Source organism: Harmonia axyridis, chromosome 4, assembly GCF_914767665.1.
Source record: "Harmonia axyridis chromosome 4, icHarAxyr1.1, whole genome shotgun sequence".
Taxonomy (NCBI): domain Eukaryota; kingdom Metazoa; phylum Arthropoda; class Insecta; order Coleoptera; family Coccinellidae; genus Harmonia; species Harmonia axyridis.
This window is the reverse complement of record NC_059504.1, coordinates 20,133,185-20,159,699: the sequence shown is the minus strand read 5'-3', so window position 1 is coordinate 20,159,699 and position 26,515 is coordinate 20,133,185. Positions and strand designations below refer to the sequence as shown.

The 26,515-nt window shown below is 32.9% G+C and overlaps 2 protein-coding genes across 4 annotated transcripts; both read left to right on the top strand.

Annotated features, from left to right (window-relative positions):
- Positions 1 to 177: 177 nt before the first annotated feature.
- Positions 178 to 13,118, top strand: LOC123678740 (ceramide phosphoethanolamine synthase-like). The gene is made up of 3 exons (XM_045615901.1): positions 178 to 1,080; positions 7,291 to 7,565; positions 11,774 to 13,118. The coding sequence occupies exons 1-3, from the start codon at positions 458 to 460 to the stop codon at positions 12,223 to 12,225; spliced, it is 1,350 nt and encodes a 449-aa protein (XP_045471857.1). The 5' UTR covers positions 178 to 457; the 3' UTR covers positions 12,226 to 13,118.
- Positions 13,119 to 20,891: 7,773 nt separating this feature from the next.
- Positions 20,892 to 25,145, top strand: LOC123678444 (rho-related GTP-binding protein RhoQ-like). Of its 3 annotated transcripts, none has more exons than XM_045615473.1 (5): positions 20,892 to 21,317; positions 22,812 to 22,924; positions 24,448 to 24,557; positions 24,688 to 24,878; positions 24,934 to 25,145. In XM_045615473.1, the coding sequence occupies exons 1-5, from the start codon at positions 21,241 to 21,243 to the stop codon at positions 24,950 to 24,952; spliced, it is 510 nt and encodes a 169-aa protein (XP_045471429.1). In that variant the 5' UTR covers positions 20,892 to 21,240; the 3' UTR covers positions 24,953 to 25,145. The 3 variants fall into 3 exon arrangements, with proteins under 3 accessions (XP_045471429.1, XP_045471428.1, XP_045471430.1); XM_045615472.1 differs by having other exon boundaries at positions 24,688 to 24,882; XM_045615474.1 differs by having other exon boundaries at positions 21,289 to 21,317; positions 24,453 to 24,557; positions 24,688 to 24,882.
- Positions 25,146 to 26,515: the final 1,370 nt, after the last annotated feature.

The window sequence follows — 26,515 nt, the reverse complement described above, 5'->3', positions numbered from 1 at the left end:
TCCTGATTCAACAGCAAAAATGATTTTATATAAGTAAAACTAAACAAATTGTTTCATGATGTATTATATGAAATTGTTTCTTGAATATAAAAATAATGTCCTTATTTTGCTCAATAATATTGATTTTTTCATTTGAATTCGAACTCATCACTAGATAACCGTGAACGTCAGAATTCTTTCCACAAACGTCATGTGAATCACAAGATAAATACTTCGAAGGGAAGATTATTGAATTGCATTTTTGAATTTATTTTGTTATTATTTGTTGTGTATCACCACGAGAAGAAGTATTCACTTCAGATTGTATCGAGATGTGAATAATCTATTAGTTTGCTCAATCTACTCTTATTTATGGTTTCATGCGGTTTCAAATATGGAAAAAAGTTAATGATGATTTAAATGAATAAAACCAATATTAAATAATTATAATACGAATTAGTGTGATCAAAACTTGAACATGGAGACATCCAAATCTATAGTTGACTGGACGGTGGAAGACACTGCAGTATGGCTAGGAAAAGAAGGTTTTGATAAAGAAGTTATATACAATCTTTGTGATACAAACAGGATAAATGGAAAATGTTTATTAGCTATAAATGAAGCAGATTTCACCCAAGAACCTTTGAATAAATTGCCATTGAGGGATAGAAAATGTTTATATATCTCTTGTAGAGCTCTTCAGAAAGAAAACCAAAGTTTATTACTACATCTAGGACTTCTGGACCATCATAATTCTAGTTATATTACTCATAATCATCACCAAAGAAATGAGTATACTGAATATATAGATTATGAACGTATATCACCTCCAGTATCAGAGGATGGTAGAATGCAAAAATTAAAACCAGAAAAAATAAAGGCATTAATTGCCTTTCTGTATTTGGTTGTTGTTACTTGGATAACAGCTTTTGTGATGGTCATTGTTCATGAAAGAGTACCTGATATGCAAAAATATCCACCACTTCCAGATATATTTTTAGACAATGTACCTCATATACCATGGGCTTTTGATATGTGTGAAGTTACAGGTACATTTTTATTCACAATGTGGGTATTTGTATTGTTCTTCCATAAACATAGGTAAGTTGATGAATGTTTCATATTGAATCATTTTTCTCTCAGAGTTTGTGACTTTTACAAAAAAAGGGTTTATTTCCAATAAAGATATTTTTTTGTGTAATCTGATAAGGAGTGTATCTTGACCTCATTAAGCTGAAGGACTTAGATCAATCACCTTAAATACAGTTATTTATTTATTTCCAATAATAGACCTTTGAAATCATTTGAAAAATAAATTGAAATTCCTGAAATTTCCGTAGTTCACATTTCAGTGTGTGCTGAATCGTAAAATGGAACAAAAACATTGCACATTTCGCAGTATGGTTTATTATTTTTTCGAGGCAAAATATTTCAAAACTTGAAAAAAGTTTTGATATATGTATTTATTAATCACATCTCATATTAATATTTATATACAGTTCAGTGGCCTCCAAGGGCGCGATCTTCAATGAATGAACGTATTCAAAAGCCTTCTGCATTTGAGATATATAGAACTGTCCTCTATAGTGGACTTCAATCAGCCATATTAACCATCAATGACTACTCAATTTGGTTTGTTTATTTGCAAAAGTTTCTTCACAATGGCTATTTGAAATTTTAGAAAAATTATTTAAAGCCCCCTACATGGTTGAATTTAAAGCAGAGATGTAATGAAAACATTTGAACAGCATCACGATTTCTAAAACATAATTTTTCGTGAATGCCCGTTATATCCAAAAACAAAGTAATTAAAATTTCCTACAAATTTGTCTCATTAAGTTTTTTGTCCAATTAACTGTTCTGGCTCAAACGATTGTTGAAAATTATCGTATTTTATCTGTCTGCAAAAACTCACTTTTTAGGATAGTTTTGATTTCATCGATTTCATATGGTTTTTGGGTTTCTGAATCTGAAGTTTGCCACCAAAATTTTGTGACGAAACTTCGAAAAAAAAAATCATTTTTTGGCGGGTTTTTGTATATATCAATTTTTCGTGGATAACGTTCGAATCTGAGTATTCTATTGTATAAATACTACGACGGTATATACATATATTCATTGAAACCAATAGTCAATACATGCAAGGAAATAAACTTAATTTCAAAAAGTGATTTTGTAAATACTTTTTTCTAAAAAAAAATTATGGGTTTATTGTTTAAGCCCATCTGGATTGTATCTGAAGAAAAAAATATTGAGTGAAAGATATGCCATTGATATTAAAATAAAATTTTGAAGTGAAAAATGTGAGTTTTCGTAGAAATAGATTAAATGCACACATTTTCAACTATCTTTCGAGCTAGATCGGTTTATCGGACAAAAACTCAATAAAAGAAATTTTCAAGAAATATCATTCACTTTGATTCTGTCATTCACGAAAAATTGAGATTTTCCGAGTAATATGCAAAAAACGCCAAAAAAATACATTTCTTTCAACTTTTTTTTTGCATTTTTTTTAATGTTCCGTCACGAATTTTGGTGGCAAACCTCAGATTCGGATTCGGAACCCCAAAAAATATATAAAATCGAAGGAATCGAAACTACCCCAAAACTTTCCTGTGAAAAATACACATTGACTGTACTAATGTGTAATCTAATAATAAAAAGATAGCGCATAGAGAGAGAAAGGAATCGACTCTAATAGAACGCTCGATGTTTATACCACGTGACCAGAGGCTCGACAAAACAAACGATGTTTTAATTGATTGATCATATTGAACCAATCGATCATTGAACCATTTTAAATCACGTGATTTGGCTTTCTTTATCATTGGTTGAATTTCAAACATGCTTTATTCTCTCCCTTATGGTCACGTGACATGAGGCTCAGTCTTTCTCTCTCTGATGTTGGAGTCAATGCTCCGCAGCGCACAACAGTTCAAGGGCGCATCTATGTAATGTCCATTGCATAGGACACCAAAAATTACTATATCTCTGATAACAACTAATTACGGTCTCATGAAATAGTTTTGTCAAATACCATTCGGGTATTCAATGGTGCAAAAATCCTCGTCTTGGACTCGATTTTTTTTTCCACCAGCACTCATACTTTTTGTAAAATTATTACTTAGCTACGTGTTTTCTCGATTTTTTTCCGAAAAATTAGATGCCAATAAACATCCAAAACGATAGGTATGATGATGAAGGACGATATTTATTATTTTCCATTATTTTCGAAAACTACAAATATGTATCTCAATGACACAATATGTTTGTCTAAATATAATCCTTTACTAATGAAATTGTTCAAAGTACAAGTTCTTTTTTCTATTCATATCAAAATAATTGACGCATTGGACGGTTTTGAGTGATGAGCGTCAATCATAAATATCATGAAGATATTATTCCATTGATTGTACTTTGAACCTGCAGGTGCTTTTTATCACTATCCACATCCGTTGGATTCCTATCCTATTATACTTTTAATCGTTGATCTAGAAAATGTTCTATATTAATTTCAGAGATAGGTTTCTTCACTACTATAAACATTTTTGTATTATGAATGTTATTCGGAATTAACATCTTGCATGAATGATATCTAACCTAGACTAATATAGCCTAGCGATTGGACATCCAAATCTATAAATACTGCTCTTCAAAAGTTAGGGAAGTATGAATTTTTCGAACTTCACACGTATATAATGTCTGAAATTTAACTACATAAAAACACATTGGCAGTTTCTGTAATTTTTTCTTACTTTACTATGCTACTTAAAACAATGATTTTAAAAGAGTAAATATACAGGGATAGAACTTTTTAGAGGGGCACTACAGGAATATCGAAAACCGTTAGAGATACAGGGTGGCTTAAACGACAAAAAAGTTGCATTATTTAGGGATTAGTGTGTTGGTGTTAACAGATCCAAAATTCCCCCAATGGTTCCCGAGATATCTCGAAAAAACTGAAAATAGAGATTTTCTTTTTTTCTGTATAACTCATTCATTTCTGAAGATAACTTCACGAAATTCGATTTGTTTTGTAGTCATTATCCAATATAGATATTCTAATGGTGTCGTCAGGTTTTTTCTGTTTTCCATTATTTCAGAGACGCGATGGTCATTTATTTTTCTTATGGACACCATATTGGTTTTCCTTATGAGGCGATAGAGAAAAAAATTACGAATTCAACAATGTATCACACTACAAAATATTGAGTCTAGGTACGCAAATTTGAAGAGTTGTTATGTGAAATCATCACTTGACTATCGCTTCTCTGAAACAATGGAAAACAGAAAAAACCTGAAGACATTATTAGTATCTCTATATTGGATAATGGTTATAAACTAAATTTCGTGAAGTTATATCCAAAAACAAATGAGTTATACAAAAAAAAATCGATTTTCAGTTTTTTCGCGATATCTCGGAAACCAATGGAGATATTTCGGATCTGCTCACACCAACACACTCATCCCTAACTAACGCAACTTTTTTGTAATTTTAGCCACCTTGTATTTCTAACGGTTTTCGATATACCTGTAGGGGCCCTCTAAATAGTTCTAACCCTGTTTATCAATATTTTCTTAAGTTCCCTTACTTTTGAAGAGCAGTATATATATAAAAAATGATCTATGGATATTATGTAAGGGCATCACGTTCAAACGATTGCATCAAATTGGATAATTCTTTTTTTGCTTTGTTCATTACTGTAATGAGAAGATTTATACGACAAAATATTTTCGAAAAAATTGTACGGAACAGAAAAAAACAGCGAACAATAATTTGACATTTCGAAGGATGTATTTTGGGTTGCCTGACAGAACGTGCGGAGCTGGGGCGGGCAGCTAGTATTTTCTGAAAACAATACATTATTTCTGGAAAAAGACTTCACTCTGTATGTCTCAAGAATGCTTCTTTTCGAAAATTAAGAGAATGATGGTGGGTTTCATAAAATTTTTATCGTGATGATTTGCTCGATCGAATCATTTCTTTGTTCATTATCAGCTCATTTTTGACACTTCCAAAGATTTCTAACTACATTTAACGAGTTGATCGGTTAATCAAAATCTAATGAAACCTCTCGTGCGAGTTTAATTGGCAAATTTCAATTATTCTTAATATTTCTTTGCCTATACTTCAGATATTTCAATGAAATTTTGCAGGATTTGGGAATTATAGGCCAATTAATAGAGCAATTGAGTTGCTAGATTGCCAAACCAATTTTAAGAATCTATTTCAAACGTTTTATGGTATACTCGAAGATTAATTATGATTCATTTAAATTCATATTAAACCAATTTTATGAAATTGATGATAAACATAGAGTATAGCGGTTGAAAATCAAATCGAAAACAACCAAATCAAATTCTTATTATACTAATAAAATAAATGGGCACAAGCCTAATAAGCACATCGGCAAATTAGCAAAAGGTTGACATTACAAATTTTAAAAATTACCCTGTTTTTTTGTGTTTTCAAGGTGTATCTCAAATTCGCCATCCGTGACAACATGGCATTGCTAAATTAAATATACTCTAGCAACAGTGTTTTACTGTTCTTTAAAAAATCAGTAGCGTGCAGAAGATATAATCACTGCACAACTGGAAATGAAATTTGATACTCCACTCTTCATTTATATTCTTCATTTTTTCATAAGAATCAGATTTAGATAGAACGGGCTATCACTTTGACTAAATATCTGTTATTTTTGAAAGTTGTCTGAATGATTGTCTTAGACTCACTGATGAAAAATTCAAAATGAAAATCAATTCTGATCGTCCACTATGTACAGGATTTCCCAAATTCGATGCTCACTGAAAGCATCTCGAGAACTATAAGACTCAGAGAAAAATCTTCAAGGACTCCCGATCTCTTTCTTTCGAAATAATAAAAGCATATCATAGTTCATGAATATTTTGATTCGTTTTCGAGTAACAGGACGTTTCTGAAAAATGTCTTGTTTTTTTGGCGATATTGAGTTTTTTGACTTTATATCTAAATATTTTTCATTTATTTGGATATTTATTTAATTCTGTGTTCATTGTATAATTGAAATTAAGTCACATATGGGGTGTCCCATTTAATTTAAAATTAATTATCGTTTCAGATATATGTATAGAGGAGAGTTGGTATTTTTTAAATGGGACACACTATGACTTGATTATAATTATACAATGGGCACAAAATTAATTGAATCTCGAAATAAATTAAACATGTTTCTATAAAAGGTGTCCCATCAAAAATGGATGTTGAAAAACTCAAAACTCAATATCTTCGAAACGGATGACATTTTTTAAAAACTGATAACTGCGTTGAAAAATATTGTGTGTCCCATTTACGAAAAACCAACTTTCCCCTTTACATATCTCTAAAACAGTAATATATGTATATGATCTGTTATGAGTATCATATAAACCATAAATATTACTGGGAAAAAGTTATTCTCGATTGAACATGTAAGCTTACGAGCCAATTTCTCGTCATTTGCGGGAAATTTTAATTTTCTGCTTCAATATGAAGAGAAATCTGAGGCTGAGGCTCATCGAATGCTCTCAAATACCTATGGTGAGGGTGAGGCCACTATTAGTGAAATAACGTGACGAGAGTGATTTCAATCCTTTTTTGACATCGAAGACCAGCATGGCGGTGGAAGAGAGGTCTTGGAAGATGCAGAATTGGAGCCATTACTTGATCAAGACTCGTGTCAAATGTAACAAGAATTGGCAGGATCATTGGAAGTGACGCAACAAGTCATTTCAAAACGCCTGAAAGTCATGAGAATAATTCAGTAACAAGGAATTTGGGTGCCTTACGAGTTGAAGCCGAGTTTGTTTGCTTGTTAACAGCTGCTTGCAAGGCAAAGACGGAAGGTATTTCTGAATCGTATTTGGATCCATTCCTGGATAGCTTCAAAAGACGACGAGTTTTTTCAACGCGGGATTCGAATGGGAGAAAGTAGTGGCCAGCAATGGACAATACTGTCATCATAATCATAAATGTATAACCAGTTATTTACAATAAAGCCTCGAATTTCGGAAAAAAACGGCGGAAGCAAAGTTGTACGCCCATATAAAATACGAAAAAATACCACAATATATTTCAAATATTTTTAAAACATGAACAACAAATAAACTTAAGCTTCTGAGAGGTATCACTGATGCCTAGAAGAGTCGGGATAGAAAACATTGAACATATTATGCAGGGCCAAACCTACAAATTAAGTTCTCCTAGCCTTTCAAGCGTAGTTGGATCCATTGAAAAACACCAGAACAGCCCTTATGTGGTGATATTTTGCATTCCATAATTTTTTCTTTCAGATTCATACTCATGAGGAGATTTTTTGCTCTATCCGGAACTGTATTTTTATTACGGTGTGTTACCATGCTCATCACTTCATTGAGCGTTCCTGGTGCTCATCTTCAGTGTACACCTCAACCACTGACTAGCCAAGATCTTGCTTCCAAATTGTCAAGAGCGTACTTCATTTGGCGAGGGGCTGGAATGTCAATTCAGGGAGTCAGAACATGTGGCGACTACATGTTTAGTGGCCATACTGTTGCATTGACTATGATGAATTTTTTCATTACGGAATGTGAGTATTTTTCTCTATTCCAGTATCATAATGAGTTTATCGCAGTAGTAGAAACAGTGCTGTAATGAACTCAATACAGCATTGTTTTCAGTTATATTTTTCGTTTTGTGATTGTCTACACTGACTTCAGAGCCTGTCAAATTTCAACATACGTCAATACGCTCCATTAGTGATGACGTCACACACCGCCATTTTAGTTCTCCTGTCAGTGTTCGGAATCCAAACAAACAAATTGTCATTCAAATTAGTACGTTGTCGTTGAAGAAATTGGCTTATTTTCATAAATAAGATTATTCAAGGAACGATTTCAGTATTAATTGATAGACAGAAGGAATGAGATTAATGCCGTAAGTTCGAACTTGAGGTTCAACTAAAAAACACGGCTTTTTACAAAATCTGGGGAATGATACAGGATTCAAACTTACTGGTATTAACCTCGTTCCTTCTGTCTATCAATTAATACTGAAATCGTTCCTCAAATACTCTTGTTTATGAAAATAAGCCAATTCCTTCAACGACACCGTACTAATTTGAATGACAATTTATTTCTATCTATCTATCAGGTCCCCAACATGGGGATATGGGCTCAACCGAGGTTATGTACCCAGTTTCAAACTTTATAAAACAAATCAAAGTTTTTCACAACAATCACAAACTCATTTCAACAATTTGCACTATGCAAATAATATACCCTTCCATCTTATTCTTCAAACTATACAGAAATTTTTGAACAACACTCATATTTGGAGCACCAAAATGGGACCCAGGGAAATGTAGTCATCTTGGCGTAACGACCATTTTGGAACTCACGACAATTTATTTGTTTGGATTCCGAAGGAGAAACCAAAAATGGCGGTGTGTGACGTCACACTAATAGAGCGTATTAGTATTATTATAGGATATAATTATTATACGATATAATTTGGATATAGTGAAATGATTTGCAACATTATTCGTAATTTCTTTTAATCTATTTCATCAGACATAATTCACGAATTTAATGCGTAGGTAATTATAAATTATTTCAAAATTCGAAACGTTAGATTCAAATTTCGTGATCTTTAAATTTCCGTAACAGTCACACCAACCGCCAAGATACAAAACAAAAGTTACTAGGTATATAATCTGAATTTTTCATTGAATTTCGACAATATTACTGACTGAAATAGAGAAAATATCGTCTAATACGCGTTGCAGAAGACAATACCAAGACTCACGAATTTCGCATTCGTATTAGTGTTCATATGTATTGACGTGATCTACATCTGTATTTGATCAAATAAAGGATATTATTGGAATATGAGCCCATTCTGCAACTTGTTGTAGAAAATACTATTTATTGATAGAACAAATTGAATAACTATGAATAGTGGTTTGTTCGAATATTTGACACACTCACGGGCGTAGCCAGGTTTCAGTTTCGGGGGGGGTTTTACATATTATAAAAAAAATATTATGTTTTTCTTTTTAAATATATCAACTTTAAAAGAGCCAACCCATTCAGTCTATTTTCACTAGTTTTATTTTTCAAGTATGTTTTGAGGAAAAAAGCATTTTCGAAATCACTTTTTGAAATTTTGTTTATTTCTTTACATCGATTCCTATAAATATATTCAGGAAAAAAATACCGTCGTAATATTTATACAACAGAGTACTCAAATTCAAATTTATGAGTAGAAAGTTTATATGCAAAAAACCGGTAAAAATGATAGTTATCACCTTTTTTGCATTTTTTTCAATGTTTTATCATGAAATTTTGGTGGCAAACTTCAGATTCGAATTCTGTACCCCAGAAACAGAGATAATAAATCGAAGAAATTAAAACTATCCCATCAACTGAGTTTTAGCAGAGATAGATATAATACGCCAATTTTGAACTATCGTTTGAGCCAGGTTTTTCGGACAAAAAACTTTATGGAAGAAAACGTCAGAAGATTAATTTTTTTTGTATTTTTTTTTTAATATTCCGTCACAGAATTTTGGTGCTAAACCTCAGATTCGGATTCAGAACCCAAAAAAATAAAGGGTGTTTTTTTTAGAGCTATAGAACTTTAAATTGCAATAAAACAACGATGGATTATTCGCTTGATATGAATTTGATTTATCCGCAAGATAATCTTGTGGCATTACATTTCAAATATGAGTTCTGGCATATGACCGACAAGGCTGACTCGGATGTAGTCCAATCTGGACGTCCAATTTTCGATGACTTTTCGAACATTTGTGGCCGTATATCGGCAATAACACGGCGAATGTTGTCTTCCAAATGGTCAAGGGTTTGTGGCTTATCCGCATAGGCCATTGATTTTACATAGCCCCACAGACAGTAGTCTAGCGGTGTTAAATCAAAAGATCTTGGAGGCCAATTCAAAGGTCCAAAACGTGAAATTAGGCGGTCACCAAACGTGTCTTTCAATAAATTGATTGTGGCACGAGTTGTGTGACATGTTGCGCCGTCTTGTTGGAACCACAGCTCCTGGACATCATGGTTGTTCAATTCAGGAATGAAAAAGTTAGTAATCATGGCTCTATACGGATCACCATTGACTGTAACGTTCTGGCCATCATCGTTTTTGAAGAAGTACGGACCAATGATTCCACCAGTCCATAAAGCGCACCAAACAGTCAGTTTTTCTGGATGTAACGGTGTTTCGACATACACTTGAGGATTACCTTCACTCCAAATGCGGCAGTTTTGTTTGTTGACGTAGCCATTCAACCAGAAGTACGCTTCATCGCTAATGGACGTAGAGCGCGATACGTATTCCGCACAGAACCATTATTTTCGAGATAAAATTGCACTATTTTCAAGCGTTGTTCAGGCGTGAGTCTATTCATGAATTGCCAAACCGAACTGAGAATAAATCACTTGACAGCTGTTAAATCCGTCGCCATCTTGAACAGTAATGCCAACTTAAAGTTATATACCTCGAAAAAAAACACCCGTTACATACGATCGAAAAAATCAAACTAACCCATAACTTTTCTTTGAGGGGCACATGTGAGCACAAATTGACTGGATTACGTAGAGGTAATATAATTCAAATTTCACATTACAAATTAATTGAACTGAGAGTGATAATTTCATTCACTTTTTACAAATTCCATTAAAAAATATTTTCGAGATTTTGAAAAAAAAAAAAGTTTTTTTTGACATCTTTAACATTTCGGGGGGGGGGTTTGAACCCCGAAAACCCACCCCCCTCCCCCCCGGGCTACGCCCGTGGACACACTGGACTTTGAATTGAATTGAGCCACCCAGTATACAAAAAAAACAAGACTTCAGTTACGTCTTTTGTTAATTGGATGATGTTTGTATTTTCAATCTTTTGAATTTAGTATCAGGCAACCGTGTGAAATATCAAATCAATATAGCACGAAATTTTGTTCGTATTAATATTTATATTGGAATCCAAACAATCACATTACTGTGATTCAATTTGTTTGAAATGCTTGGTAGGTAAATGACTATTGAGATCAGGTCAAGAAGATAAGATATGTATTGTATTGTTTTCTTAATAGGATAGTTTTACAATGAACCTTGGAATGAGGAACCGTTGTTTAATAACAATTACAATTAGAAGATTATAATTCCTATTCAGATTTAATATTTAAGGTCAATCATTGTCATTTTCAGGAAATTTAGGCAGAGAGAAGGAATAATTCAATTAAATCAGTATATTTTTGTTAAAATTATTTAAACCCTGATACTAGCAATGAAATACTTGTTGTTTAGGGGTCAGCAATGAATAAATTCGAAAGAATAATAATAAGAATAATCCTATTATTGAAACATTTTTTGAACGAATATTCTGGGATCACCTCCTTATAATGAATTCTCATTTATGTATTCTATTGACTGGAAAATGTTCTTTTCAACTAGAAATCAGAGTCTTAGAAAGAAAAAGCTGAAAAAATGCCTTTTTTCATATCTGTTTCTGGCCTGACGTATGTCAGTCAGTCTGTTGTTGATGCAAAATAAACCAATTATAATTCGAATTATGTCACGTCAAAGAGATTAAAAGTGTAGATCAACCTAACATTTTGTTATTCTTGAGGAAAACTTTCAGTTGAATTTCATGCCTGACGCATATTCAGCCACGGATTTAAACAAAAAATGTCTAGTGTAATAGTGAGATTAAAGCTATTCCCGGTACTTCTTTGATAGAAACTAAAAAATTAAGTTAATTGATTTCATTTGTTTTCAGATACTCCTCGGCCAATTTACTACGTTCATACAATATCCTGGATGTTGAATATGTTCGGTATTTTCTTCATTCTTGCTGCTCATGAACATTACTCTATCGATGTGTTTGTTGCTTTTTACATAACAAGCAGACTCTTCCTATACTATCATACTCTCTCAAATAATCAAGCTTTGATGCAAAGAGATTCCAACAGAACCAAAGTTTGGTTTCCTCTATTCTCGTATTTTGAAAGTGGAGTTGAAACCATCATACCAAATGAGTATGAAACCCTTCGTGATATAGGTAAGAATTTGTGGAATTTCTGCAAAGATTCTTGCAACATTGTTAAGGACAAGATAATACCAGTAAAAGAAACTGCTAAAAGATCCTTAACAAATGTTAATCACCATTCACTAGTACAGAGAATGGGTAGCTGTACATCTTCAGGTAATTTAAGTAACAAAGTTGATTAAATCATATTTTTGAATATATGTATTTCAAATACAATTAGAAGAGCCGATATTGTTTCTTTATTGTTAATTATTTTCTTGTTAAATTTTATAATATGCAATACTGGCATCATTTCTATTTGTGATTTTCCATATATGTTATTTATTTTCACCTCACCATGTTATACCTATCAATTTCCTTTAGTGATTTTTGTGCAGTATTACTTATTATAATAAGATGGCAGGTTGTATTCTTCAATCTACCCTTTGAAGTTTCAAATTGCTCTCTGCACTTTTTCCCTCAATTATTCCATTAACTTTAAAGATTCTTAACATATTTTATGGAAAATTAGGATTTGGGAATTCCCGATGATGCTTATGTTATTGTTGATAAAACAACTCAAGTTAACAATGAATTGTTTGAAAAATTTTAGTTTGCCGCTATATGGAGAAAAGAAATTTGATTTTTTTGATAATTTGGTTGGATTCTAACTTGGGAGAACTCTCAAAACTACAAAAAATGATCAAAAATTTTAAATTCTCACTCACTTCATTGTTAACAGTGGAGGAATAGATATTTATTTAATCTTCATCAAGTGTACTTTACCGAGGCTGGTAAATTGAAGAATACACTCATTCCACAATTTAAATTTCTCATTATAATTCTATAGATCTATTGCATAATCACAGGAACTATGGTGAGAAATAGTTGTATTTTATCTTGTTCTTATATTAGACAGACCAAAAATTTTTCTTTTCGTTTGAACCTTCTTACAATAATGTTTTGTAAATTAAGGCTGAGGAATATAATTTATTGAATGTAAATATTTCCTGATGTAATATTTGCACACAAAATTTATCTATAAAAATTAACATCATAGATGTTGATATAAATTAAAGAATTTTTACTGTTTGCATATGATGAGCTATTTTTTATTCCTTCGTTTATATTTTCTTAGTTTCGAAATTTTCTTTGGAATCTTATTTTATTTTCCAAAACAAAGCAATAGTTGTATACTAATTATCAAGATTTCATCAAAATTTTTCCCCAAAAAATTTTGATTCGATATGTGCCATATAACTCTATATGAAACTTTGTTTTGGATATAGAAAGCATTAATTTTAAAATTCATTTAATGAACAGGATGACTGACATAGATATTTTTGAAAATCAAATTTACTTGGCATGTCAGAATTTTGAAACCAATCTATTTGTTATACTTTACTCTGAAATACTCGTATCTTAGCAATGCCTAGCAGTGTAAGTATATTTTAATATAGAACTGAATCCCAAATGGTCTAGTGGAATGAAAAACGACTTAAGATGTGTATGCAACCAAAAATACATGATGACAGATAATTGAGAATTTCGATTGAAATAGAGTAAATTTAAAAACGAACTGAAAAAAAAAGGTTTAGAGGCTGACTTACAAATAAGAAAAGTTCCGATTGTTAAGATACCAATATCTTCTTCATAATCGCTTCAAGGTATACATACATATATCTTTTCAAATTTCTAGAGGTTACTTCAACCAACTCACTCACTACTGTTTTCAAAGTTTTTCCAACAAAGAAGTGATTTGTGACATACCATAAATAAAATGAAGAATGGTAAAAAAATAATAAAACCAAACGTCAATGTCAAAAAAAAACTGCGTTAAAATAAACGGATAACATTCAATGAACTGAATGAAAACTGAATTCTCCCGGGGACATTGAATAATCTCCAAGGTGTTTCGATGATCTAGTTTCTCGAATCTCTGATACAAACTCCTGACAACTTGAATAGAAACGAACGAATCTGATTGTAATATGAGAAATCGGAATGTTTCAGTTCTATCGCATCCACATTTGGTATTCTGTATCCAGTTCTTCTTCTATCAATTTTATGTAGTTCGTAATTGATATCTATAGTAATTCTACTTGAGTTCATAGACTATAATAACATTATCCTATGTCTATGCTTGAGTTACAGAATACCAATTCGAATCGATTTCTATTCGATGGGTGCATTTCTATTCGATTTGAAGTTACAGAATAGGGAGATAGATAGATCTATGAATTTTATGTAGTTCGTAATTGATATCTATAGTAATTCTACTTGAGTTCATAGATTATAATAACATATTATCCTATGTCTATGCTTGAGTTACAGAATAACAATTCGAATCGATACGATTCGACGGGTGCATTACTATTCGATTTGAAGTTACATAATAGGGAGTACAGTCCATTCAGGAATTATTGACATCCCGGGTGGCTTTGGAAAATCGAAATTAAGTTGGTACTGGCTCATTCAGTAACATTTCGAATTGCAGATTTCGGGTTGGCATTGGAAATGTCATTGACAGGAGGTTAGATTTCAGTTTGTTTGTGTTAATGGTTTTGATCGAAGAAATTTTGAAACTTAAAAGTTGTATCAATTTCAAACACACATTGATTAGTTTATTTGAGTATTTCTCACAGTACTGTTTGAAAAAAGAAAAAGGCAAGTCATTACAACCTGGATTATTAGTGGAAGAAAACCTGTGCAATACGATTTCACCTTCAAAGAATCATTGAATGATTTTATTGTTACCAGAAGCCGAGCCAAAAGCAACCAATATATCAGCCTGGATGAAATTTGACCAAAAAGCATCTGGATTTCAATCAATCAAAGACAACATTACATAAACTTAATTGGTGACAAGTTCAAACAGTTAATAAAAGGAAAATTCTTATTGATAAACATCAAGAATCATTGTAAAATGCACATTTTCAATGAAAAATAACAAAAAACTGAAAAATACGAGGGGGCGTTAAAGTAAAGAATTACCGAAACTTGGTTATTTGAAAATGCCAACATTATTCAACAGTGGACTCTAGAAAGAAAACAGAATGTTTTTCAAGTATATTCAAGGGTAAAAGTAGAAGGAGCACTATTTTGAATGTTGGATATTTAGATTTTTACCTGGATGTTTTGTTTTGACAGTGGTGATTATGAGGATTATATAAATCTATGAAGAGAGAATTATTTTATAATTGGATTGCTAAACAAAGTCTTGGCATTGCATCTATAGTTTATTTATATTCTATATTGAAATTAAGCATTGTTATATCTGTTTTTTGTTCTTCAATGAGTAATCCAAAAATCTAATAAATTCCAATTATAGAATTTTTACTGAGTATTTAATCAAAAAATATATTCAGAAGAGTAACTTCCAAGAATTTCTTCACCTCTTACCCACTTGAAGATAATAATAGAATGCAATAAAATTTTGAAATTCACAAATTAAAAAGGATTTCATGCAAAAATGCTTTTAGTGAGTGAGTTAAAGCTGTTATGGGCAAAATAATTTATGTAATTTAACAGAAACTAGTATAAAAGCATTTCAATAAAAAACAGAAAACTTGAGTACAAATAGTACCTATATTTCTCATACAAGTTTAATCAATCATTCATGTTATGAACAGTTTCAATAAATAGTGACTTTAGAAAGTAATTTACACATCGGCTGATAAATTGGTTCCAATTTTGAAAGTTACAGTACAACTGTGATGTCAAAATTTTTCATATACTAAATGGATTCTTTGAATTTTATTTCTGTCTTATTATGATATGGCTCTTCCATTCACTAAGCTACACTATTTAAATTTATCAACCAGTTTTTTCTGTTTTCTTCACCAGTTGAGACACCACAGTTAAAATGATCCATAAGAGTTATTTGATAAGAATTTTGCAAGCAGGTTGGTATCCAGTGTCCATCAGTAATGCAACAATTTTTGAAGAGCCTTTGGTGAAAAGGAATATGCATATTTTAATGATCTTCAATGGGATCTTTCATGGGCGACTCTTAAATGAATAGATATCTCTTCATTGGATTTCCTTGAAATGATATAGCATTTCACTATATTTTTACGTTATATAATCTGAATTTCAATTTATGGAATCATGACTGTATGCGTCCCTTCGTAATAATCGTAATTTCGAAAATTCAGGATCTTTCGGATACAAAAATTATGAAAATAATTTAAACTGGTTATTTCTATGATGAACCATAGCAATTTTTAGTGATATTTTTGTAACCAGAAATAAAGCCGCGACTAGACGTTCATGGCCTACTTCGATGTCAATAATTCCTGAATGGACTGTAGATAGATTACTGAGAAATCGACTCTAACAGAAAGGTGGGATTCGCGATGTTTACACCGTAAGTGCTTCCCAGTCATCAACTGGAGCTCCTCGGTAAAACTCTGAACCGTACCTACCAGTCCGCATTTTTACTGTTCCTGTAAGCAGGGCCGCCGCCAGACATTTTGTTTGGGCCCCGCCAAAATAACCAGGAATATTTGATTATACAAGGGTTGTCTGAGTTTCCAGCAATTCATTAAGATTCAGGGTATTTAATTGCCTAACAGTACTTTTAAATAAATCCTGGTTATTATAGCGGGTCGTATCTAGAGACTGTGTAGATTGGTTGTTTCTATTGGCTAATATAGTTCAGGCCCCACCGCATGCCAATTTGGTTACTTTCATTGGCTGCAGCTGTCACTTTTTCATTATCTTTCTATTGTTTCGCATAGACCAGTGTGGTACGTAGATTAATAAAATGAGCATTTTTACTCGGTTTTGATTCGTTGATGTAGTATATTAAAACTCACTTAAATAGGCCAGTATATTTCTAATATTCAAGAACTTTCCAAGTTACCAGAAATTTATGAGGAAGCCGGGTCATCAAGGAATTTATTCTCTTAACCTTTCGAATAGATCCCAGCATGCCAGTTGATCGTCATATGAAATAGTATGTGTCGATTTGGTCACTTTCATTGCCCGAAAAGTACACTACATTTTCTGATCAATTTTATCAAATACTATTTTGCCTTAACTTCAGACAGATCTCTTCTAAATCCATCTGAAAGAAACACTTTTGTACGCTCATAATTTTATGTCACGACCATGTCATCATAGTTGATAATGTTTCTTGCTAGTATATTAGGTGTAGTGGAAAGAAATCCAGTTTGATAGATGGATGGCTTTAGTTATCTGTATCTTGCGTTGTATAAGTCCGGTCGGGTTTTAATAAATGGCATTAGAAATATGAGATTCTAACTATAATCTAAGAATCTTAAATAGATTGGCCCTTGAGCGGTATAGTGCAGTGCAAAACATCGATTCCAACATTAGAGAGAGAAATATTGAGCCTCATGTCACGTGACCACAAGGGAGAGTATAAAGATGTTTGAATTTCAACCAATAATGAGGAAAGACAAAACACTTCTTGCGTTTCACCTTTCCATAGAATTGATTTTCCTCTCCACCCTCTCTCTCTCTATGCGCTATCAGATCATTGACAATACTTGTTGAATAATGCAGAACTATTCCAAGTCACAAAAAGCTTATTTTAGAGGAGAAAAATTTTTATATTTTATTCGAAAGTAAACACATCCTGTGCCTCATCTTTCTGTCAATTTACCCCCCCCCCCCTCTCTCTCTATACGCTATCTATTTATTATAGATCATTGACAATATATTTAAGACTGTTGCCCAGCAATGATAACTGTCAAGTATTATACTTCATTATCCGTCAAAATTAATTCAGCATGACAAGCGTAACTAGGCAAATTATTCATTGATTCAAATGGATTTTGAAACGTTTGAAAAAAAAATTAATTCGGAGGAGAACAGCACAAGCCCGCCATAAAAAGTGACACTTATTCTCGTCCTTATGAAATAATATACTATTATGGACTCACTCTTTATTTTCATTCGAAGGTATTTATTGTATTTTCATTGAGATTTTTTTTTTATTTATTATGTATTTGAGCCATGAGTTGTAACCAACCAGTTACTTGATTATTGATAGAATGACCTCGGAAAAATACTGAATTAGTTGTTTCAATAAATCCGTTTCAGTGGCGGCTAGTGACAGTATAAGATGTGAGGCACATCAGAAAAAAAAATTATTGTAATATACGTAAACGGGCACATTTTATCTTGTGACATCTAATTTGTCAGTTGCATAATAATCATTAGACAAAATTTTATTACTATTAATTAATGATAATATAAATCCTGAAAAGGTTGAGAAAAAACTTCAACCTGCTGCATTGAACTCTACGGATTACTTGAAACCATTTCGAGTATATGTGTATGGCAATGTGTGAACATTGCTTGCAGTGCTATTTATTTGATTTCTGCCTGTAAACCGTTTACTTTTCCCGACAGTGGGAATTTGAGACGATTTGATCTATTTCGCCTTCTGGTAGTAATTAAGTCGATTAACAAAATGAAAAGTCTTTTCGAAAAAGTTAACACGAACACGGAGACAAACTTACAAGAGACAGTCAAAACACAGCAAACGCTACCACCAAATCACAACAAAGCGAAAACTAACCCAATTACCCGCTTCCCAATCAACCCGAATAGTGCAGAGAAATTGCAGTTCACCCTTTGGCCCTCTCGAGGGGCGGATCGAGGCATGCCTCAAATCTATTAAGAGTCCTATAAAATGACGTGGAAATCTTCTGTTTTGACAATGGTTGTGTTGATGGCAATTTTGTTGATACATTAACCAGATAGTTAATTAATATCGTATGATATTACACACCTGGAAATCGTACTTCTTCTTCTTTTTTGAATTTTCATTACCAAATGCAGGTGTTAGCCAATTATATATTATATATTATTCTATTAAGAGTCGCCTTCAAAGGCATAGGAATATTCTCGGATTTAGTTGAGTCGATGTAGATAACGCGCTAGACAAGAAAGCGCGCGAGGCATGCCTCGAACCGTTTAATTCTCAAGAATCGTGAGATTGAATATTAAGATACAGATACCCAGTGCCGTACCGTATGATGTGAAATTGAAGATGAAATGGATTAATAAAATATTCTATTAATTCGATTAATACGTGCAATTTCCAGAATTTATTTGACGAAGCACTGCCTCATTGGACAAGCCGCCACTGATCCGTTCTACCTGTACAGTGCATCCCATTTTGGGTGCACTGTACAGGTACAGGTACGGCACTGGATACCCAGTGCCGTACCGTATGATGTGAAATTGAAGATGAAATGGATTAATAAAATATTCTATTAATTCGATTAATACGTGCAATTTCCAGAATTTATTTGACGAAGCACTGCCTCATTGGACAAGCCGCCACTGATCCGTTCTACCTGTACAGTGCATCCCATTTTGGGTGAGACTGCCAGGTTTCTCGCTTGTTATTTAAGATAGAGCCTTGCGGTTTTCACGTTCCTGTCCTACTTTTTCGTGAAACTCAAGTTGGTCTAATCAGATTTTGCATAACTGTTTCCGTTCAAGAGATACAGGGTGATTTTGGAAATTGATACTTTTCGGACACCTCCTTTATCTCCGAAGTTATTAGGAATAATGCTGAGGTAAAAACTACGTCTGAATCAGAATTCTGCGTAGAATCCAGTGGCGTACTCAATTTTTTTTTTCGGGGTATGGTTTTGAAGATTCAACACAAACCTATATTTTTTTTAATGGAACACCCTGTATATTATTACTTCGTTGAATTCGTTATTTTTTCCCTTCAAAATGATATATGATACTATGTAGGTAGGATGTTGAGAAATGTTAAAAAAAACGCTAAAACGTCAAATAATGATGATTTTTTGTGAATGGGCCATGAATTTTCTATGTTTCAATAAGAGGATTATTACTTTCGATTTTTAAAAGTAGTAGTTCATTGATGACACAAACATCCTTGTTGTTATTATGGCTACTATGCATTTGGGAGCATTGTTTTATCGAGTAGGCATTGGAGGGAAAAAACCAATCTGATCTAGCTGTCATCGCTATAAATTATGGTTATCATTATTGATTCTTCTTTTCTATGGGCAATCCATTGCCCATTAACAAAAAATCATCATTATTTGATGTTTTAGTGTTTTTTTAAAATTTCTGAACATCCTACCTACATAGTGTCATATATCATTTTGAAGGGAAAAAAATTACGAATTCGACGAAGTAATGATACATATGGTGTTCCATTAAAAAAAACATAAGTTTCTGTTGAATCTTCAAAACCATACCCCGAAAAAAAATATTGAGTACGCCACTGGATTCTACGCAGAATTCTGATTCAGACGTAGTTTTTACCTCAGCATTATTTCTAATAACTTCGGAGATAAAGAAGGGGTCCGAAAAGTATCAATTTCAAAAATCACCCTGTATCTTTTGAACGGAAACAGTTATGCACAATCTGATTAGACCAACTTGAGTTTCACGAAAAAGTAGGAAAGGAACGTGAAAACCGCAAGGCTCTATCTTAAATAACAAGCGAGAAACCTGGCAGTCTCACCCAAAATGGGATGCACTGTATATTAGGTTGAAAAGGTATAAATCTCGAGCAAATATGAATATTTTTAGATAGTATCAATAATGTAGCATTTAACTGCATTTTGATGATATGCTTTTCTGTTGATGTATTCCATTCGTTATGAAAATCATTCGAAAAAATGCACACAATTTCAATTCGCCAGACCTACTACCTAAGGAAAACCACTATAATTCATAAAGGTAACGCTACCAATAAAATATTCTGAATTAAGTATATAGTTATTTTAATCAATAACATACTGTAACACAAAAGGTTAATATCTGATTGTTGATGCTGATAAAAAATTATATCTGAGATTATATGAACTTATCTAGTGGCTACATTGACGGGATCATTTATTTATTGGTTTTGAGTAATCCAAATGCAGATTTCGCCAGAAAATGATCAGCAAAATCGGGAGGCATTTTCAATCTTATCAATATTTTCGAATATAAACGTAGAAAGAAAACATTTTGGCTACATTTACCTCTATTAAATTCTGGAGTTCATTTATCACCTGTTTCGTATGATAATTGATAATGATATAATAACTTTCGCTTAGATAAAATATTGTTAGAATACAATATAGATATGACACAATACTTTACCTTGTTAACCTGGGGAGGACAGACAACGTATCGAAACAAAAAGATGTTTTAATTTTTGATCCCTATATTAGTTTTATAGCTGATGTTTGTTGAAAATAATTATGACGGACGACCCTGAAGTTATAAGGTGTGTAGCTATTGGTGATGGTTATGTAGGAAAAACAAGCCTTTTGTCAAGGTAAGGAATATTTTTTTATTTAGATTACACTTTACTTTGTTCGTAATATACAATTTATTTATATTTATTTTTATTAAGTGAAAATAATGAGTTTGATTTTATCAATTAAATTCAATGGAAAGTTATGCTTTTATTACATTTTCGAAGTTTTTCGTTACTATTATATACACTGCGCTACAAAATTAACGCACCACTAAAAATGAAGGACCAATTCAAACTTCGTTTTCTCGTGAACGGTTCGATCGATTTTTGTAATTTTGGAGTGAAAACGTAGGAGTTGCTCCAGTTATCATGCTCTAATATAAAATTTCAACAATAATTCATCTTTCACCACATACGGGGTGTAAAAGCGATACAATGTTTTTTTTCAAAATTTGAAACGTCTAGTGGGAGCTCCAGCCAAATCGTCGATTGCAAAAATTGATCAAATTGTAGCCCATATTTTCTCAACAATTTGTTTTTTGATTCATTTCATTATCCCTGTCATTAGAAAAGATACACGGCTTCCAAATGTACCCATCACTTCATTGCAAAAATAAAGAACAGTGGCTAATTGAAAACAGTATATCAAGAATATTAGTGAGAACAGTAGTAAAATGATCTAACATTATTAACACAAACATCAAAATCAATATCATGTATTTTCACCTCCACTTCTAATGATGGCTTCACATCTTCTATTCATACTGGAAATCAAACTTGTAATATGATATTGCTTAATATTATTCAATATTTCTGTGAGCATATTATCAATATCGTTAAGGCAAACAAGTTGAACATTTTTAAGTTGTCTACCCATATTATACCACAAATGTTCTATTGGTTTGAGAACTGGGTTGCATGCAGGCCAATTCAATATCCACCAACCATTGTTGGTAGCTACAGACCAATTTCTACTTCGTTTAACTTCTCCAAATTATTTGAAATTATTGTCTACAATAATGTTGGGTTCATGGCCATTAAGGAGATCTTGCGCAAGCAATTTGACGGTATTTTCCCAGCTTATTTGCGAAGTGCTCGATTCCGGTGGTCTGGTTGATACAATATACACAGACTTTCAGAAGGCCTTTGACAAGGTTGCAAATGATCTTCTCATATCGAAATTACGCAACAAGTTTAGCTTTTCCGAAAGCTTTCTCAAACTCGTTCATACCTGGCTGATCGTTGTCAGTTCGTCCAGCTGGAGGGCGTACGGTCATCTGAGTTTATACCCACTTCTGGGATACCTCAGGGCTCTAATCTTGGGCCACTCTTGTTTGTGAATGATCGGATGGATGATCTTGATTTTCCGCATCTGATTGTCGCGGACCAAGTCCTATAACAGACATGAATCAAAAAACGAAATGTATGCTTTTAGCGATTGGGCTGGAGCACCCCAAAGGGTGAAAAAGTCCAAAGATGCTAACATGCTGATTATTCAAACTCACGCTCGAATGAAGTTCTCATTAGCAGTTTTCACAAAAACTAAGAACTAAAATCAAATTTTTGTTACAGACTGAGTGGAAAAAAGATGAATGAATATTATGCATCTACTATATTTGAGAATTCGAAAGTATCTTTATATCATAAAAATAAAAAATATGACCTCCTTCTCATTGATACTGCTGGTAAGTTTTATGGACCTTCATTAATCAAATGAGAAGATATTATAACAGTTCGATTATTAAAGCTGCTGATACTGTTTTTGTTTAATATAAGAATTATTTAGTGATTTGAAAGCGATTAACACACTAAACTGCTAATAGTGGGTTTCCTAAAAACCTTTTTGAGCTGATTGCATTCTAAACATCTTGATCAGTTCATCCAAACATACTGGTATCGCACTGATTAGATTTTGTTCAAGGTAATTCAGGCGACTTAAACTTGGGATTATCGATACTTCCTTTTCATTCCGTAGTTGACGCTTATCGCTATTCAATGAAATGGCAATATATCCATGAACACAACAGCGAAAAACTACTATTTCCTTTATAGACCCAGTATAATAATGTAATGGTAATATTTCCATGAACAGCTGAATTTTATGTGAGTACCACCAAATCCTTGGAAGCGAGGAAGATCTAAGAAATCATGGAAGAAAGGGATAACCAAGGCTATGAGTAATAGAAATGTACGAATGGCCAATGGAACGATAGACACGAGTGGAAATTAGACATTTGACAACGTCGTCGAATGTTCTAAAACCGATATTATATAATATATATTATTGGAAACGATTCGGAAACGGAGTGGAGTACCGACAATCATCTTGAAATGCAAAAATGGCGGTCCTTGGTCCCTTCCAAATGTCGTCAGTTTAAAGCCTTTCCAAGAGTGAGTGGACAAACTCTTGTGGTATCACGTTTTCGTGGGGATTATTAAAACACTAACGGCAGACGAGAAATTTATTGTAGTACAGCCCTTGGAAATATCCTTGAACACTCTTCTAACTCAACTGGTCATCACCTCGTAACTTACTCCACTGAACTCCTTTTCCCGGTTTCATACCTAGATTACAAACATAAAATCATATTGTACACCGTGAATTTCTTCTTCCTTTTCTTATTCTCTAAGTTGTATGCCTGCGCAATGGTATCATATTACCTGCACACTAATTAGGGTAGAGGAAAGATATTCTCTATTGTATCTTTCTGAAAAACCTCATGAATGAGAAAGTTGTATGCACAAGTACACTAATGCAGGTAGTTGAAGGACAAAGACCAACAAGTTGAGGACGGTGACGTATCGATATTTCGGCGTCTTCTTCAACTCTTCGCGCTAAAACAGCAATATTCTCTTCAGTATGCACATTTCTTCTTCTTGTCGCTGGTTTTTCATCGAGAAGAAAAAAATTAGTGCGAAAACGATCAATAAATGCACGAATTGCTTTCTCACTAAACCGATTAGGTTGACCTTAAAATGGATTTATTTTATCAAAGTTAATTTCCACAATTTGGAAATTAATCTGGTTTTGAACGATTCATGATGAATTGCCAAACCTTACTGAACAGAAATTTCAACACAATTGACATTCCTAACTGTCAAACCATAGACAACAATTATCGAAACTTCTCATGCAGCTAAAAAAATACCCGTTACTTACTACAATTTCTTGAAATTATGAATTGTATTTTAATATAATTTGTTTAAGGTCAGGAGGAGTACAATATCCTAAGGACACAAGCCTATAGTTACGGTGATATATTTCTTCTTTGTTACTCTGTTGACAATATGGATTCATTTATAAATATTAGAGAAATGGTGAGTTGTTATCCTCTTTAATCTTCAGTTACTAGTTCTCCAAAACTAATGAAAATAAAAAAATATGAAAAGTTTTTAGTGTCTAATATTAAAAAAAAAGATATCTCAAACTGAATTGAAAACTTTGCAGTGGTTACCTGAGGTGAAGAAATGTAAAGAAAATGCTAAATTTCTCTTGATAGGTTTAAAGAATGATTTGAGAACCGATCTCGAAACAATTGATAGGCTGAATATTACAAAGAAAATTTTTGTGAGTCAAGAAGATGCGGAGAATATGGCTATGAAATTGGGTATGCCTCATATTGAGTGTTCATCAAAAAAGCAAGTGAGTATTGATATTATTTCAATTTAGAAATTTGACAATTTGAATTTACAGGAAAGTTTCGATAAGATGATCGAAGAAATTATAGAATTAGGGAAGATGAAGGTTCCTGAATTCTACAGTTGCATGGATTGGTTGAAGAATGTGTTGTGTTTTGGGGACTAGAGCAGTAATTCTTATTTATTCCCAGTGATCTCATTTATGTATTAGTTGGCACATAATATTGTAAATTATTTGAGTTCAGGGTAATACAAATTTTATTATCACTCTTCAATTCTTTTACAATACGAATGCGCGGTGTGTTGATTCCTGACACTTAGCCCTATGAGACTCTCACGCACGGCCGGCTGTGAACCACACTTTTAATAGGGATGCGCGTATTGGAGCACAGGGGCCAGTAGGCAGATTACGACTCGTGTCAAACGCAGCCTGATGTTAGATCATAGACTACAAGTTAGTCTTTGGTTAGATGGTGTACTTGAGCAGTTTACAACTCGGAAAGTGTGTTTGCATATTGGAGTTCGGTCTCGGGTTGAGGTTTGAACCCTCTAAACCCCCCTTTGTCTACGCCCGTGTTTGATTAATTGAGCGCTGGCACTATCAGTTTAATAAACACATTTTCTCTATTTCAGTATCGTTATGACTTCATTACAGTTCCAAAAACAGTGCTGTAATGAACTCATTGTAGTTGTCTATACTGACTTCCAATCCTATCAAATTTCAACAAACGTCAAAAATTGTCAATATAATATAATTTGGATTAAGTGAAATGATTTTCAACATTATTCGCAATTTCTCTTAATTCTGGTGGTGTTGATACGATTTCGTCAAACATAATTCACGAATTTAATGCGTAATTGTAAATTATTTCGAAATTCGAAACGTACGATTCACATTCAAATTCCGTAATCTGTCCATTTTCGTAACAGTCACACCAACTGCCAAGATAAAATACAAAAGTCACTAGGATATATAATCTGAATTTTTCATTGAATTTTGTCAATATTTCACAAAACTGGATTGAAATAGAGAAAATATCGTCTAATACTCGTTGCAGAAAGCAATTCCAACACTCATGCGTTCGAATAGGAGCCTATTCTGCAACTTGTTTTAAAATATACTATTGTACTACTATTCCCCAAGCGAGGTCCCAGGGAGGGTCAAGGGGGTCATAAACCGCCAATATCTCTTTGATGTGACATTTTTTGCTTTAGCTACAGCATGAAGTCGAATTTTAAAATAATAATTGGAAATCATTTTAATGGTTTTGGTTTCCTTTTTAAGGTACCGCAATTTGAACGTTTCTCCACAATTGAAAAAATTATTCTCCAAAGCTAAATTATTTTTAACAGAAAGTCAGTTTATTATGTGGTTTTTGGCCAGAAACGTTGAACTTTGAAACAAGCAATGTACTTTTAGCCTCCTAAAGCCACCTAAATATTTTCCATGAACAAGATGAGTTTTTTATCAGACGAGTACGAATGATCAGTTGTTTTTTCAATTTAACCTAACTTGTAGATAACACTTCGGTCCGCATATTGTGAACAATAAAGATAATATTTATATGAGATATATAGGACAAAATGTTCTCCTTCAACATATAGATGCACCTACAGGTTACCCTACCGATAATATG

Excerpts from the sequence above, each read along its gene's own strand:
- LOC123678740 (XM_045615901.1), top strand. The coding sequence starts at position 458 with ATGGAGACATCCAAATCTATAGTTGACTGGACGGTGGAAGACACTGCA. Across the intron at positions 1,081-7,290 it reads TTGTTCTTCCATAAACATAG|ATTCATACTCATGAGGAGAT; the intron begins GTAAGTTGATGA and ends TTTTTCTTTCAG. Across the intron at positions 7,566-11,773 it reads GAATTTTTTCATTACGGAAT|ATACTCCTCGGCCAATTTAC; the intron begins GTGAGTATTTTT and ends ATTTGTTTTCAG.
- LOC123678444 (XM_045615472.1), top strand. The coding sequence starts at position 21,241 with ATGACGGACGACCCTGAAGTTATAAGGTGTGTAGCTATTGGTGATGGT. Across the intron at positions 21,318-22,811 it reads AAAACAAGCCTTTTGTCAAG|ACTGAGTGGAAAAAAGATGA; the intron begins GTAAGGAATATT and ends TTTTTGTTACAG. Across the intron at positions 24,883-24,933 it reads AGTGTTCATCAAAAAAGCAA|GAAAGTTTCGATAAGATGAT; the intron begins GTGAGTATTGAT and ends TTGAATTTACAG.